The 13,322-nt window shown below is 54.4% G+C and overlaps 1 protein-coding gene across 2 annotated transcripts; it reads left to right on the top strand.

Annotated features, from left to right (window-relative positions):
- Nucleotides 1–773: 773 nt before the first annotated feature.
- LOC130266183 (uncharacterized) lies at nt 774–3,063 on the top strand. Of its 2 annotated transcripts, XR_008842750.1 has the most exons (5): nt 774–965; nt 1,530–1,565; nt 1,690–1,728; nt 2,121–2,189; nt 2,924–3,063. XR_008842750.1 is itself a non-coding variant. In XM_056515553.1 (3 exons), exons 1-3 carry the CDS (start codon nt 897–899, stop codon nt 2,191–2,193), a joined length of 609 nt encoding a protein of 202 aa, XP_056371528.1. In that variant the 5' UTR covers nt 774–896; the 3' UTR covers nt 2,194–3,056. The 2 variants fall into 2 exon arrangements, 1 of the variants encoding a protein (XP_056371528.1); XM_056515553.1 differs by having other exon boundaries at nt 1,690–3,056.
- The last annotated feature ends 10,259 nt before the right edge of the window (nt 3,064–13,322 follow it).

Here is a 13,322-nt window from a genome sequence, read left to right as displayed (position 1 = left end):
CTTATACCTCTTAGGTATTGGGTTACAGCATCAGGGGAGCTCAGGAGATCGAAAATCTTATCCAGGCATTAAGAAGTTAAAATTGTATCCAGATCGTGAAGAAAACCACAGCTGGAGGCCTTTTCTGCCACGTGCAGAAGTGAGCCGAGCCAAGCCGAGCCGGCAGGGCCAGGGCCATGCGGCCGGTGCCGGAGCCATGCAGCCAATGCCGGAGCCATGCGGAGCCGGGGGCCGCCAGGCCACCTCACCCTCTGGGAGCCGGAAACTGAAGGACCATTACTTAGCTTGATCCAAGGTGATTTGTGAAAGTGAAATAACTTTTCATTGGTTTCCCAAGCTGTCCCTCACCAAATCAGCTCCCCAATTAGTGCCAGCAGCTCACAGGGGAAACTCCCAGAGACGGGAGAGTCCCTCCCACTCCCCAGCCTCATGGAGCTTCCCTCAGGCAAAATCCAACACTCCCCCTAGCATGTGAAACCAACACAAGGCCCCATGGTATCGCAATATCTCCGTAGTTACTTGAGGCCCCATGAAGCCACAACGACCCCTAATTTCTCTTAGGCCCCATTGTGTCACAATGACCCTTTGGTTCTCTTAGGTCCCATGGTGTCACAGTTGCAACTTGGTTCTGTTAGGCCACATGGTGTCACAATGGCGCCTTGGTTCTTTGAGGACCCATGATGTCAACATTGGCCCATTGTTTCCATTACAGCCCATAGTGTCTTAATGGCCCCTTCGTTCTAGTAGTCCCCGTGATGTCACAATAGCCCCTTGGTTTTGTGAGGCCCCATGGTGTCACAACAGACCACTGGTTTCAGGCGGAGGAATCCCGGCAGGGATAAAGGTGCTCCTGCCCTGCTGCATCCTCAGCCAGCGCTGCCCAGAGCGAGAGGAAGATGAAGGTGGCTGTGCTCAGCGTGGCCCTGCTCTTCTCCATCCTGCTGTGTCCCCTGGCACAGGCCAAGGTGAGGCACCAGCCAAACGCTGTCCCCACACCCTGCCCTTTGTTGCCACCCATCCCATCCCACCCTTTTTGTCCCTTCAGAAATTCCCTCTCTGTCCTCTCCAGGTCCCCAAATACCTCCCCTGACCATTCCTGAGGCCTCTCCTTCCATGTCCTCCCTCAATCCTTTGCCTTTCTTCCTGGCCACTGCAGCGGGGCCCCCTTCAAAAATTCCCTGACTCACCCCCCTTCCCAAATCTTCTCTGGGTTCTGTCACTTTTCTCCCCACCCATCCTCGTTTTTCTGTCCCCACCCAGTCACTCCCTTGCACTCCCATATCCCTACCCTCCAATTCCTTTTTCCTCCCCTGTACCTCTCACCGAGATCCTTCCACACCCCCAGCCCAGTCCCTTGGGCCCTCCACTGGCCCCAGTTCAGTGTCTTTGGGTCTCCCCCCCACCCCAAACAGATCTCCTTGGAGGCCCTGAATTACCACCCCACTGCCCCCACCCTGCTCCCTGCACCTGTGTCCCCTCCCAGCCCCACAGGGTCCAATCCAGACCAAACTTTTGTTCTCCTTTCCCAGGCGCTCCTGGAAGGAGTCCAAGATGATCTGCAGGAAGTGAGTGGGGTGCTGGGATTGGAGGGCATCCCCTCAGGGAATTTGGGTGCAGTCATATCCTCCCATCCCTCCCTGGCACTGGGGCCATGCCAGTACCCGGTGAGGTCTCCTGGTCTCTCTGCAGATTGATTTAGACAATGTCGCCGTCCTGGAGACGCCTCTGGTTGGTACCACTAGTTCTGCCAGTGCCAGACCTTCCCCTTGCATGGCCACCACACCCCAGATCATCCCAGTACATCCCAGCACAGCCCAGTGCACCCCTACTGACCCCCCAGACAACTCCACTGCCCTGCAGATCCTCCCCAGGGAACTTCTTTTCCTAGGCCCCCATTCCATTCCCATCCCTGTGCCCCCAGCACCCCCTGGATGTCCCAGGTTGCAGCCCCCTGCCCCAGCTGTGCCTCTTGGCCAGGCCCCCAGTGCTTCTGGGCAGAAGCAGCTCCTGCACCCCATTGCTCCTCTCAGGCCCCTTTCCCAAGGTCCCCCATGCTTTTCCCTACCTCCCAGTGCAGCCCAGTGCCCCCAGTCTGTCTCTAATGCTGTGTTTGTCCCCAGCCCCCAGCTGTTGAAAAGGTGGAGGCTGTTTTGTGGCAGAAGTGCCTGGCTGCCTCTCTGGGTGCCTAGGTGAGCCGTGCCTGCAGAGTGAGGGGTGAGGAAAGGGTGTCACTGTCGGTGTGGTCTCTTTAAGCCTGAGATCCTTCACCGGAGAACACTTGGTGGTCTTAGAGTTTGTGTTTTTCCCAGCTCGAGCACTGAAGAAAAGTCAGAGGCCGTTTTCTGAGGTTTCCAACGTTGTTTATTCTTTCTTATCTAAGAAATTCTTTCTCTGACTAACAGAGGTCTGCCTAGCATGTCTGTTGGAGGCACACTGCCTGCCCTCTGGGCAGGTCTTATATTTTATACTATAAATTACGTACATTATGCTTACAATTAATTTCCAATACATGACACTTACATTGCACTGTCCAACTTTTTCCCAAACCAATCCAGAAGTGCCATCCTGGCCCAAAAGATGGAGGCTACAAAGAAGAAGAAAGAGAGATATTCCAAGCCCAAAAGCCTCCATCTTAGCTCTTATTATAAACCATTCTATAAATTCACTTTTCAACCTTCTAACAATCTAATTTATGCTCTACTTATTTTTTGTGACTTGTAATTCTTTCCGTAATGATGGGAATTTTTCCCAGAGACTGAGATCAAACCCACAGGGGTCTTGGGCACTATGCCAAGGTGTCTGAACCCCCTGCCTGGATCTAGAAGCATCCAGGGAAGCCAGGGGAATACCCTGGACTCCCACAACAGGGCCCCTCTCATATCCCACTGGGCACCAAAGGTCACCTTCTGGGGTTTGTTTTTAGGATTGGAAGTTGTGGGGACATCAGTGTCCTGATCCCCTCTGGCGGCATCAGGAGATGATCACCCCTGGAGGAACCCCCTGACCCCTTTGTGCCTTGGGCCATTTCCCTTGAATAATCAATAAATCCTTTGAGCAAAGCTTTGCTCTGTGTCCGTGTCTGTGTCCGTGGGTCTGGATTTCCTCCTTTCCTGCAGCTGGGGAAAATCAGGCCAGGTCCAGTTGCTCCATGCTGGGCTCTGCTGCCTTGACACAATCTGTGCTCTCCCCTGGACAAATTGTGCTGGGAGTTGTGCAGGGTCCAGGGTGAGTGAGTTGAGTAGGTGTTTGGGTTTCCAGGTGGAGGTTCACTGTGAGCATGAAAAGAATGGCCCTGGGTTGAGAGGAAAAAAAAATAAATTTTGATACAAACTTTCTTTTAATACCCTTTCCCTAAAAATTCCCTATTTACTAAAATAAATTTATTTTATTTAATTCAAAAACTTTTAATTTTAAAAAAATCTTAATAAGTCAAAGGTATGTTTAATAAAGAATATTTACTGGTCTTGAAATTTGGTTCCCTGGCAGATTGTGGCTGCTGGGTCTACCTGTCCCTGGGCAATGGGGACTGTGGGGTGTTCTGGGTGTGGGGACCTACACGGTCACCTGTAGTGCCTGGCTATGGTGGGGTAGAACAACCAGGGTGTCCTGGCAAAGGGTAAGTGGTTCTACCTGGCTCTGGGGTCCTTCTTGGCCAGCAGCTCCAGAACTGGGATGGGCTGGGTGGATCAGTTTTCCCCAGGCATCCTGGGAGCTCACCAGGGGCTGGGTCGTGTTTGCTGACTCTAGTTCCAATCCTGAAGGAGCTGCTGGTGCTGGCACCACCCTGGGGAAGCTGCACAGCAGAACCAGCACAGGGCATTGGCCCGGCAGAGGGACAAGAATCCCCCATGGGGACACTCTTCTCTCTCATCCATGGGCACAAAGCAACAAAACTCCAGAGGAAAATCTTCCTCTGTGGGCATTGTGGCTCCTCGGACAAGTTCCAGAGCAAACAGTCAAGACAGTGGCCTGAAAGGTTTTCCCAGCTGGGTCACAACACATCTCTGATGAATCTACAAGAAGGAGAAAGCAGAACCCTTTACTAATGTCCTTGGATGCAAACAAGAATCACAGCCATGGACAGCTCTCAGGAGCCACTTCTCAGGGGATTTTCACTTCTTGGATGCCCAAGATGTCTGAATGTCTTCCTGGTGCCTCAGGCCCTGGGCAAGCAGGGCTTATCAGAGGTGCTGACAGGGGACCAACACCCCTCCCCTGACTGGGCACCTCTGTTTGCCCAATTTGATCCCAGTGGCTGCCTGGGGACAAACACCGCTCCCCGTATCCCTGGGGGTGGGCACATCCTGCTGTGGGGCAGTGTTGGCCTTGGTTCAGGGCATTGCAGAGACCCTGTGTGGGGACAATGGCCCTGGGGAGCTGTGGGTGAGTGCCTGTGAGGGACAGTGCTGGAATGTTGGGGATGGGGTCCCTGGCACCCCCCATTTGTGGCAGCTGTGCAGAGCAGGGCCCAGGAGCTCTGGGTGGGCAGGGTGGCTCTGGGTGGGACAGGTCAGCCCCAGGACAGGGGACATTCCTGTCTGGACTCTGCCCTGTGGCTTGAGATGGGACTGGCTTGAGTGATGCAGGGAAAGGGAAATGGAGTGCTCTGTCTGTGGGAACAAGCACACCTGGGGTATTCCCCAGGCCTCAGCCTTGTGTTCAGGTGATCAGCCCAGTGTTCCCAGTGTCTGCAGTGACTGCAGATCCCAATCACCCACCTGCCCTTGACTCAAACTCCTCTCACATTGCTGTTTTCCCTGATTCCAGATGCCCCAGGAAGAGGGGCAACTATCTATCAAGATTTGAGTCAGAGACAGGGACAGCTGATTTGGGAACAGATTCCAAATTTTACTGTGAGCTACATTTGCTTATACAACATTTTCAGGAAGGCTAGGAATTTTTTACCACATTCATTGGGTTAAACATCACATGGACAAACTTTACATTTCTTCTTAATTCAATCTTCCTTCCTTTCACCAGTCCTTATCAAATCTTCTTGTAATTTTCAGAGCTATGCTTGCTCTTGCCAAGGCTTCTTGGTTATCAAACTGCATGTGCTAATTAAAGCTACACTGCTATCAGTCTTAGTTACCACAATTCTCAACCCCATGGAAGCTCCCAACACATTCCTGATCCCATGGAAGCTTCTGCAGCAGTTCCTGACCCCATGGAAGGATCTGGGGAATTTCCTGAACCCATGGAAGCTCCTGGAGCAGTTCCTGACCCATGGAAGGATCTGGAACATTCCTGACTCCATGGAAGGACCTGGAGTAGTTCTTGACCCCGGTGGAAGGATCTGGAAGATTCCTGACCCCATGGAAGCTCCTGGAGCAGTTCCTGACCCATGGAAGGATCTGTGTGGAGAGTTAGGGAAATGCGTGCAGAAGACACCGGGATGTGCGGTTAGATAGAACCCCCTCCCCCTCACAGACCCTCTGCTCTGGATCAGAGCCCACAGCTGGACGTGAGCTAGAGGAAATGATCCCTACCACCTAAGCTATAAAGACCCTTGTAACCCCTCAATAAGCGCCATTTGCTGTCCACCACATTGGTGTCCTGGAGCTGATGGACCGAGTGACCCTGGGTTAGGGCCACCGTGCTGGACTTGGACCAGGTCGCCAGGCAACATCTGGTGCTGAAACCCGGGAGCCGTCGGGGAATCGGGGGTCGCCTGAACAAGTGCCAGTGGCTGCACAACTGGATTTGTGCAGCGGGGAAGACGTCCCCGGACCCGCGAGGTGCATGGACGCTATCACGAAGGTCGTAAGTGAGATCCACGAGCAGTGGGGTATTGACTGTAAGCTTAAGGACTTTATTCTCGCAGTGCCAAGACTAATTAAGGTGGGGGCTATAGAAAGCCCGATAGAAATTCTCCATCCGGAGATATGGGATAAACGCACACGGGCTCTGGCCGAGGATACCATGTCCTCCTGCTCAGGAAAACCCCTCAAATCGTGGGACAAAGTTATCCAGGTTTTGTGAAATGCCCGGCAGGAGCAGGAAAACTGGAAAGCAGCGCAAACTTGTTTATTAGCCACGCCGCAGCTGGGGATCGGGGCCGCTAATCAAACTGCGGAACCGGTTGAGCACGCAGACGCGCGGACCCCAGAAACCCCTCCACAACTCACCAGTTCAGAATCACCGCCACCGGAGCGGGGGGAGTGCGCACGGGCATTGTGGCACATTGGGGCTAACGGAGGAGGCGCAGAGTGCTGCTATAATATCGGAGCTCGCAGCAGCTGATAACAAAGCACCTCTGCCGTATGTGTTCGAAAATGGCGCCGGGCCGCGTGGTAGGGGGTGGACGCGAGGGGCGGAAATGCAGAGGGCTCGCTGAACAGCGCAAGCGCAGACGAGCAGGGAAGAGGGGCGGCCCCCGAGGTGGAGTGTAAGGCCAATCAAAGAGCTCATTTTAAATCAGGTCCTTATAGGGCAAGAACCTCCCCCAGCAGGAGGCGGGGGGATCCCAGGGGGAGGGAACAGCCCGGCCCCTGGGGGAAGGGGCAGGGGTGGAGCCCGAAAAAAAGGCTGAGCAGCCCGGACGTGTCTAGCCAGTCGACTCCGGCTCTAACTCTGACCAGAGCTGGGATAGCCAGTCGGAGGGATAGTCGAAAGAGGAATCTAACATTGGCTGGGGCTTTAATAAAAAGGAAGCAGCAGCATATAAGACCACTAGCTGCAACCCTCCTGCGTGAGTTAAGGAGACATCAGAAACAAATCGAACCCCCCTTACAGACTGGCGTAAGATAAAAATAGCATGTGTGGAATGGGCTCCGTCTGCCACACTGGTGTTCCTGGTCCGAGTGGGAGGAGCGTACGGGAACCAAAGAACCTACTCACCGATAAATCCGAAAGATGTGCAGGCAATTGTTAAAGCAGTTGCTGACAAAGGGCTTAATTCTGCCATGGTTTCTACAATTATTATTAGCATTTTTAGAGGCGATGATATGCTTCCCTTTAATATCAAACAGACTTGCAGGCTGATCTTTAATGGGGCGGGGATGATCGTTTTTTAAACAAGAATGGGAGGACAATTGTGCAAAGCAGCTAGCTTTAGTATCGGGGGGAAAACAATCCTCTGCACATGCAGCAAAGAAAGAACACCTAGCTCCCATCAAAGCAGCAGTTCGCACTTCAATAACCAGTGTAATGGCATGCACTTGCACTGAGTAGACTCAAAAGAAAAAAAAAAAAAAGATCACAGCTAACCATAGCTCTAGCCACAAAACACAGATGCTAAAATCTACCACCTCCCCATCCAACCTCCTAGCCAAACCATCCCTCTCCAACCCATTCCTAAGCGTGTTAACCTTCTGTGTCCAAGTTTTAATTGTCCCCAGAGTCCTGTATAACCAGGAAGAAGAAGTGTACCGCCTGCTTGAGGAGCCAGGCTGGCTCCACAAGCAAGAAGTATTAACGGGCATCACCATCGCAATGCTCCTTGGTTTAGGAGCTACCGGCGCTGCCACAGGCGTCTCGGCCCTCGCAACACAACATCAAGGCCTGGCCCAACTGCAGATGACTGTTGACGAGAACTTGCAGAGGATTGAGAAATCCACTTCTTCCCTGGAAAAATCCCTTTCCTAACTCTCAGAAGTCGTCCTCCAAAACAGACGAAGACTAAACCTTTTGTTCATGCAGCAAGGAGGCCTGTGTGCCGCCTTAAAAGAGGAATGCTGCTTTTATGCGGACCACCCCAGAGTCGTTAGAGACTCCATGGCCGAACTGAGAGACCAACTAAACCTCAGAAAAATGGACAGAGAAGCTCAACAGAGTTGGTTTGAATCCTGGTTCAACCGGTCCCCATGGCTCACCACCCTAATTTCTACCCTAATAGGCACACTCACCATAATCTTACTAACACTAATCTTCAGGCCTTGCATATTAAACAAACTGGTGCTATTTGTTAAAAAGTGTTTAGAAACTGTTAACATTATGTTCGTCAAACGCCAACAATTACTTTAAGGCGTGCCTGTTACAATTTTATACTAACTTTACTAACCCATGAAATTTTATAATGTCTACATTTTATAATTTTATACAATTTTTACTAATCATGAGGGAGGGGAGAAATGTGGAGAGTTAAGGAAATGCGTGCGGAAGACACCGGGATGTATGGTTAGATAGAACCCCCTCCCCCTCACAAACCCTCTGCTCTGGATCAGAGCCCACAGCTGGACGTGAGCTAGAGGAAATGACCCCTACCACCTAGGCTATAAAGACCCTTGTAACCCCTCAATAAGCGCCATTTGCTGTCCACCACATTGGTGTCCTGGAGCTGATGGACCGAGTGACCCTGGGTTAGGGCCACCGTGCTGAACTTGGACCAGGCCTCCACGCAACAGATCTGGAACATTCCTATCACCATGGAAGCTCCCTGAACATTCCTGCCCCCATGGAAGGACATGAAGTGATTCCTGACCACATAAAAGCTCCCAGAGCAGTTCCAAACCCCATGGAAGCATCTGGCGCAGTTGCTGACCCCATGGAAGCTCCTGGAAGTTCCCAACTCCATGGAAGGATCTAGAACATTCCTAAAACCATGAAGCTCCCTGAACATTCCTGACCCCATGGAAGGACCTGGAGCGATTCCTGACCCCATAAAAGCTCCTGGAGCATTTCTGATCCCATGGAAGGATCTGTACCTGGAACATTCCTGACCCCACGGGAGCTCCTGGATCCGTTCCTGCAGTTCCTGACCCCACACAAAGGGAATCCTCTCCCCAAGGAGCAGAAGCACAAACGAGCCCATGCTCTGTTCAGGGGTTTATTGATCTTTACAGGAACATTCCCGGGGCTCACGGGGCTCAGGGTTCCTTCAGCAATGAGATCTCCTTGTGCCGTTGGAGGGGGCAGCGCTCAGGGTCACCACCGGCTCCATCCTAAAAGCCAGAGGCCAAAACGTGACCCCCCGGGGAAAGCAGACGGGCCTTGTCCCCTCCCCTCCCCAGCAGGAGCAGGGAACTGGGGACAGGCACGCCTGGGACAGGACTCAGCTCCTCAGATCCCAGTGAGACCCAGATCTGCTCCACCCGGCATGCCCCAAACCCTCCCTGAGCCTCTCCTGCCCTCCCAGAGTCCCCCGGGTGTAAGGACAGCCTTGGGGACAGCTCTGGCCATTGTCTCCACACACAGAGCAGAGGCAGCCTTGTGGACACACTTGGGGACAGCCTTGGGGACAGCTCTGGCCATTGTCCCCCGCACATGGAGCAGGACAGCCTTGGGGACAGCTCTGGCCATTGTCCCCCGCACATGGAGCAGGGACAGCCTTGGGGACAGCTCTGGCCATTGTACCCCGCACATGGAGCAGGGACAGGCTCCTCAGGGTCCCTCTGCTGGCCCCAGGCTCTGCCCACCCCAGGGGGCTGTGAGGGTCCCTCTAAAGCCCCCCAGGAGCCCAAAGGTGGGGTTGGGGCAATGCTGGGGGACACTGGTGGGCACAGGGGGACACTTGGGGGCACTGGGATGACCCCAAGGTCTGTGGCCATGCCAGGGGTGCGTCTGGGCCCCACAGAGCTCAGGGTCCTCACCTCAGACCTCTTCACTGGAAAGGCTCTCACTGCTCCCTGCAGAGAGACACAGGGATGTCACCAGGGTGTCCCCAGGGCCACTGTGGTGTCCTCAATCCCAGTGAGGTGTCCCCAGTCCCACTGAGGTGTCAAAAGTTCCACAGAGGTGTCCCCAATCCCAGTGAGGCATCCTCAGTCCCACTGAGGGGTCCCCAAACACAGTGAGGTGTCCCCAGGCCCACTGCAGTGTCACCACACCCAGTGAGATGACCCCAATCCCCAGTGAGGTGTCCCCAGCCCCAGTGAGGAGTAGGAGAAAGAGGAGGAAGAAGATGAGGAAGAAGGAATTCCAATCAGGGGGACAAGGGGCCTGAAGCTTAGGGTGAGTGGTTGGAGGAGAAAATGGGACAGGGGTACAAAACCCGAAGGGTCTGGGAGGGGCTTTGGGACAGGGGGATGAGAAAGGGATTTGGGGACCTCCCACATGGGGGTAATAGAAAGGGCAAGGGGGAAAGAGGGTGGGAAATGGACAGGGAATGAGGCACTGTGGAGTTATTGGGGTAACTGGGATTGCAATGGGGGCCTCTCTGGGAACAACTGGGGTAACTGGGATAACTGGGATTGCAATGGGGGCCTCTCTGAGAAAAACTGGGATTTACTGGGATGCACTGGGGTGCACTGGAATGGGTGGGAATACAATGGGGTGCCTCTCTGGGAAGTACTGAGATTTACAGGGGTGCATTGGGATTTATTTGGAATTATTTGGATTCACTGGAGGGCCGTAGCCCTGAGGGGGAAGGTCTGGGCCCACAATTCCCAATGCTCACCTCGCTGTTCCTGGCTGTGGCTTCCCCCTGCAGAGAGACCAGGACACATCAGTGGGGTGTGCCCAGGGCCAGTAGGGGATGGTGTGCACAAAGCGGTTCCCAGTTCCCTCAGTGAGATGTCCCTAGTCATAGTGAGGTGTCCCCAATCCCAGTGAGGTGTCCCCAGCCCCATTGGGATGTCTCCAGCCCCAGTGAGGTGTTCCCAGCCCCAGTGAGGTGTCCCCAGCCCCATTGGGATGTCTCCAGCCCCAGTGAGGTGTTCCCAGTCCCAGTGAGGTGCCCCAATCCCAGTGAGTTGCTCCCAATCCCGATGAGGTGTCCCCAGTCCCAGTCAGGGATGGGAGGGTAGGGGTGAAAGGGTCCCTCAGTGATAATGAAATGGGGGAACTGGGGACCCCACTGAACTGGGGATGGGGTGTAGGAGGAGGAGAAGGAGGAGGACAATTAGGAGAAGGAGGAGTAGGAGAAAGAGGAGGAAGAAGATGAGGAAGAAGGAATTCCAATCAGGGGGACATGGGGCCTGAAGCTTAGGGTGAGTGGTTGGAGGAGAAAATGGGACAGGGGACAAAACCCGAAGGGTCTGGGAGGGGCTTTGGGAGCAGGGGGATGAGAAAGGGATTTGGGGACCTCCCACATGGGGGTAATGGGAAAGGGCAAGGGGGAAAGAGGGTGGGAAATGGACAGGGAATGAGGCACTGTGGAGTTACTGGGGTAACTGGGATTGCAATGGGGGCTTCTCTGGGAACAACTGGTGTAACTGGGATAACTGGGATTGCAATGGGGGCCTCTCTGGGAACAACTGGGGTAACTGGGATAACTGGGATTGCAATGGGGCCTCTCTGAGAAAAACTGGGATTTACTGGGATGCACTGGGGTGCACTGGAATGGGTGGGAATACAATGGGGTGCCTCTCTGGGAAGTACTGAGATTTACTGGGGTGCACTGGAGGGCCGTAGCCCTGAGGGGGAAGGTCTGCGACCACAATTCCCAATGCTCACCTCGCTCTTCCAGGCTGTGGCTTCCCCCTGCAGAGAGACCAGGACACATCAGTGGGGTGTGCCCAGGGCCAGTAGGGGATGGCGTGCACAAAGCGGTTCCCAGTTCCCTCAGTGAGATGTCCCTAGTCATAGTGAGGTGTCCCCAATCCCAGTGAGGTGTCCTCAATCCCACAGAGGATTTCCCACAACCCAGTGAGGTGTCCCCAGTCCCAGTGAAATGTCTCAAATCCCAGTGAAGTGTCCCCAGTCCCACAGAGGTTAACTCAGAACCCAGTGAGGTGTCCCCAATCCCAGTGAGGCGTCCCCAGCCCCATTGGGATGTCTCCAGCCCCAGTGAGGTGCCCCAATCCCAGTGAGTTGCTCCCAATCCCGATGAGGTGTCCCCAGTCCCAGTCAGGGATGGGAGGGTAGGGGTGAAAGGGTCCCTCAGTGATGATGAAATGGGGGAACTGGGGACCCCACTGAACTGGGGATGGGGTGTAGGAGGAGGAGAAGGAGGAGGACAATTAGGAGGAGGAGGAGTAGGAGAAAGAGGAGGAAGAAGATGAGGAAGAAGGAATTCCAATCAGGGGGACATGGGGCCTGAAGCTTAGGGTGAGTGGTTGGAGGAGAAAATGGGACAGGGGACAAAACCCGAAGGGTCTGGGAGCGGCTTTGGGAGCAGGGGGACGAGAAAGGGATTTGGGGACCTCCCACATGGGGGTAATGGGAAAGGGCAAGGGGGAAAGAGGGTGGGAAATGGACAGGGAATGAGGCACTGTGGAGTTACTGGGATAACTGGGATTGCAATGGGGCCTCTCTGAGAAAAACTGGGATTTACTGGGATGCACTGGGGTGCACTGGAATGGGTGGGAATACAATGGGGTGCCTCTCTGGGAAGTACTGAGATTTACTGGGGTGCATTGGGATTTATTTGGATTTACTGGCGTGCACTGGAGGGCCATAGCCTGAGGGGGAAGGTCTGGGCCCACAATTCCCAATGCTCACCTCGCCGTTCCTGGCTGTGGCTTCCCCCTGCAGAGAGACCAGGACACATCAGTGGGGTGTGCCCAGGGCCAGTAGGGGATGGCATGCATAAAGCGGTTCCCAGTTCCCTCAGTGAGATGTCCCTAGTCATAGTGAGGTGTCCCCAATCCCAGTGAGGTGTCCCCAATCCCACAGAGGATTTCCCACAACCCAGTGAGGTGTCCCCAGTCCCAGTGAAATGTCTCAAATCCCAGTGAAGTGTCCCCAATCCCATAGAGGTTAACTCAGAACCCAGTGAGGTGTCCCCAATCCCAGTGAGGTGTCCCCAGCCCCATTGGGATGTCTCCAGCCCCAGTGAGGTGTTCCCAGCCCCAGTGAGGTGTCCCCAGCCCCATTGGGGTGTACCCAGACCCAGTGAGATATCCCCCGTCATAGTGAGGTGTCCCCAATCCCACTGAGGTGTCCCCAATCCCAGTGAGGTGTCCCTAGTCCCAGTGAGGTGTCCCCAGCCCCAGTGAGGTGTCCCTAGTCCCAGTGAGGTGTTCCCAGTCCCAGTGAGGTGTCCCCAAACCCACTGAGGTGTCCCCAGTCCCAGTGACATGTCCCCAATCCCACTGAGGTGTCCCCAATCACAGTGAGGTTTCCTGAGCCCCATTGAGGTGTCCACAATCCCACTGCAGCTCCCGCAATCTTGGTGAGGTGTCCCCAGCCCCAGTAAGTGTTGGGGTTCACAAACTGGTTCCCGGTTCCCAGTTCCCCCAGTGGTTCCCCCCACAGCTCCAGAACTCACCATGATGATAGAGCAAACTTCTGCGGGCACGTCCAGGGGGCCCTGGGAAAGGGGATCAAAGGAAGCTCAGGACTGGGCCTGGTGGGACCGCAAAGAGACACAGGGGTCCCCAGACCCACCAGCCCACGGCTGCCCCCGAGCCAAGGAGGAAAATCCCAGAGATCCCAACCCAAAGGATGTCCTGCTCACCAGGAGGAAAGAATCCTGTCCCGGAGCCATGGTCGTGGTCACA

The sequence above is a fragment of the Oenanthe melanoleuca genome, unplaced genomic scaffold (assembly GCF_029582105.1).
Source record: "Oenanthe melanoleuca isolate GR-GAL-2019-014 unplaced genomic scaffold, OMel1.0 S001, whole genome shotgun sequence".
NCBI lineage: Eukaryota > Metazoa > Chordata > Aves > Passeriformes > Muscicapidae > Oenanthe > Oenanthe melanoleuca.
Note: the sequence above shows the minus strand (reverse complement) of the source record. Positions and strands in the feature narration are given on the sequence as shown.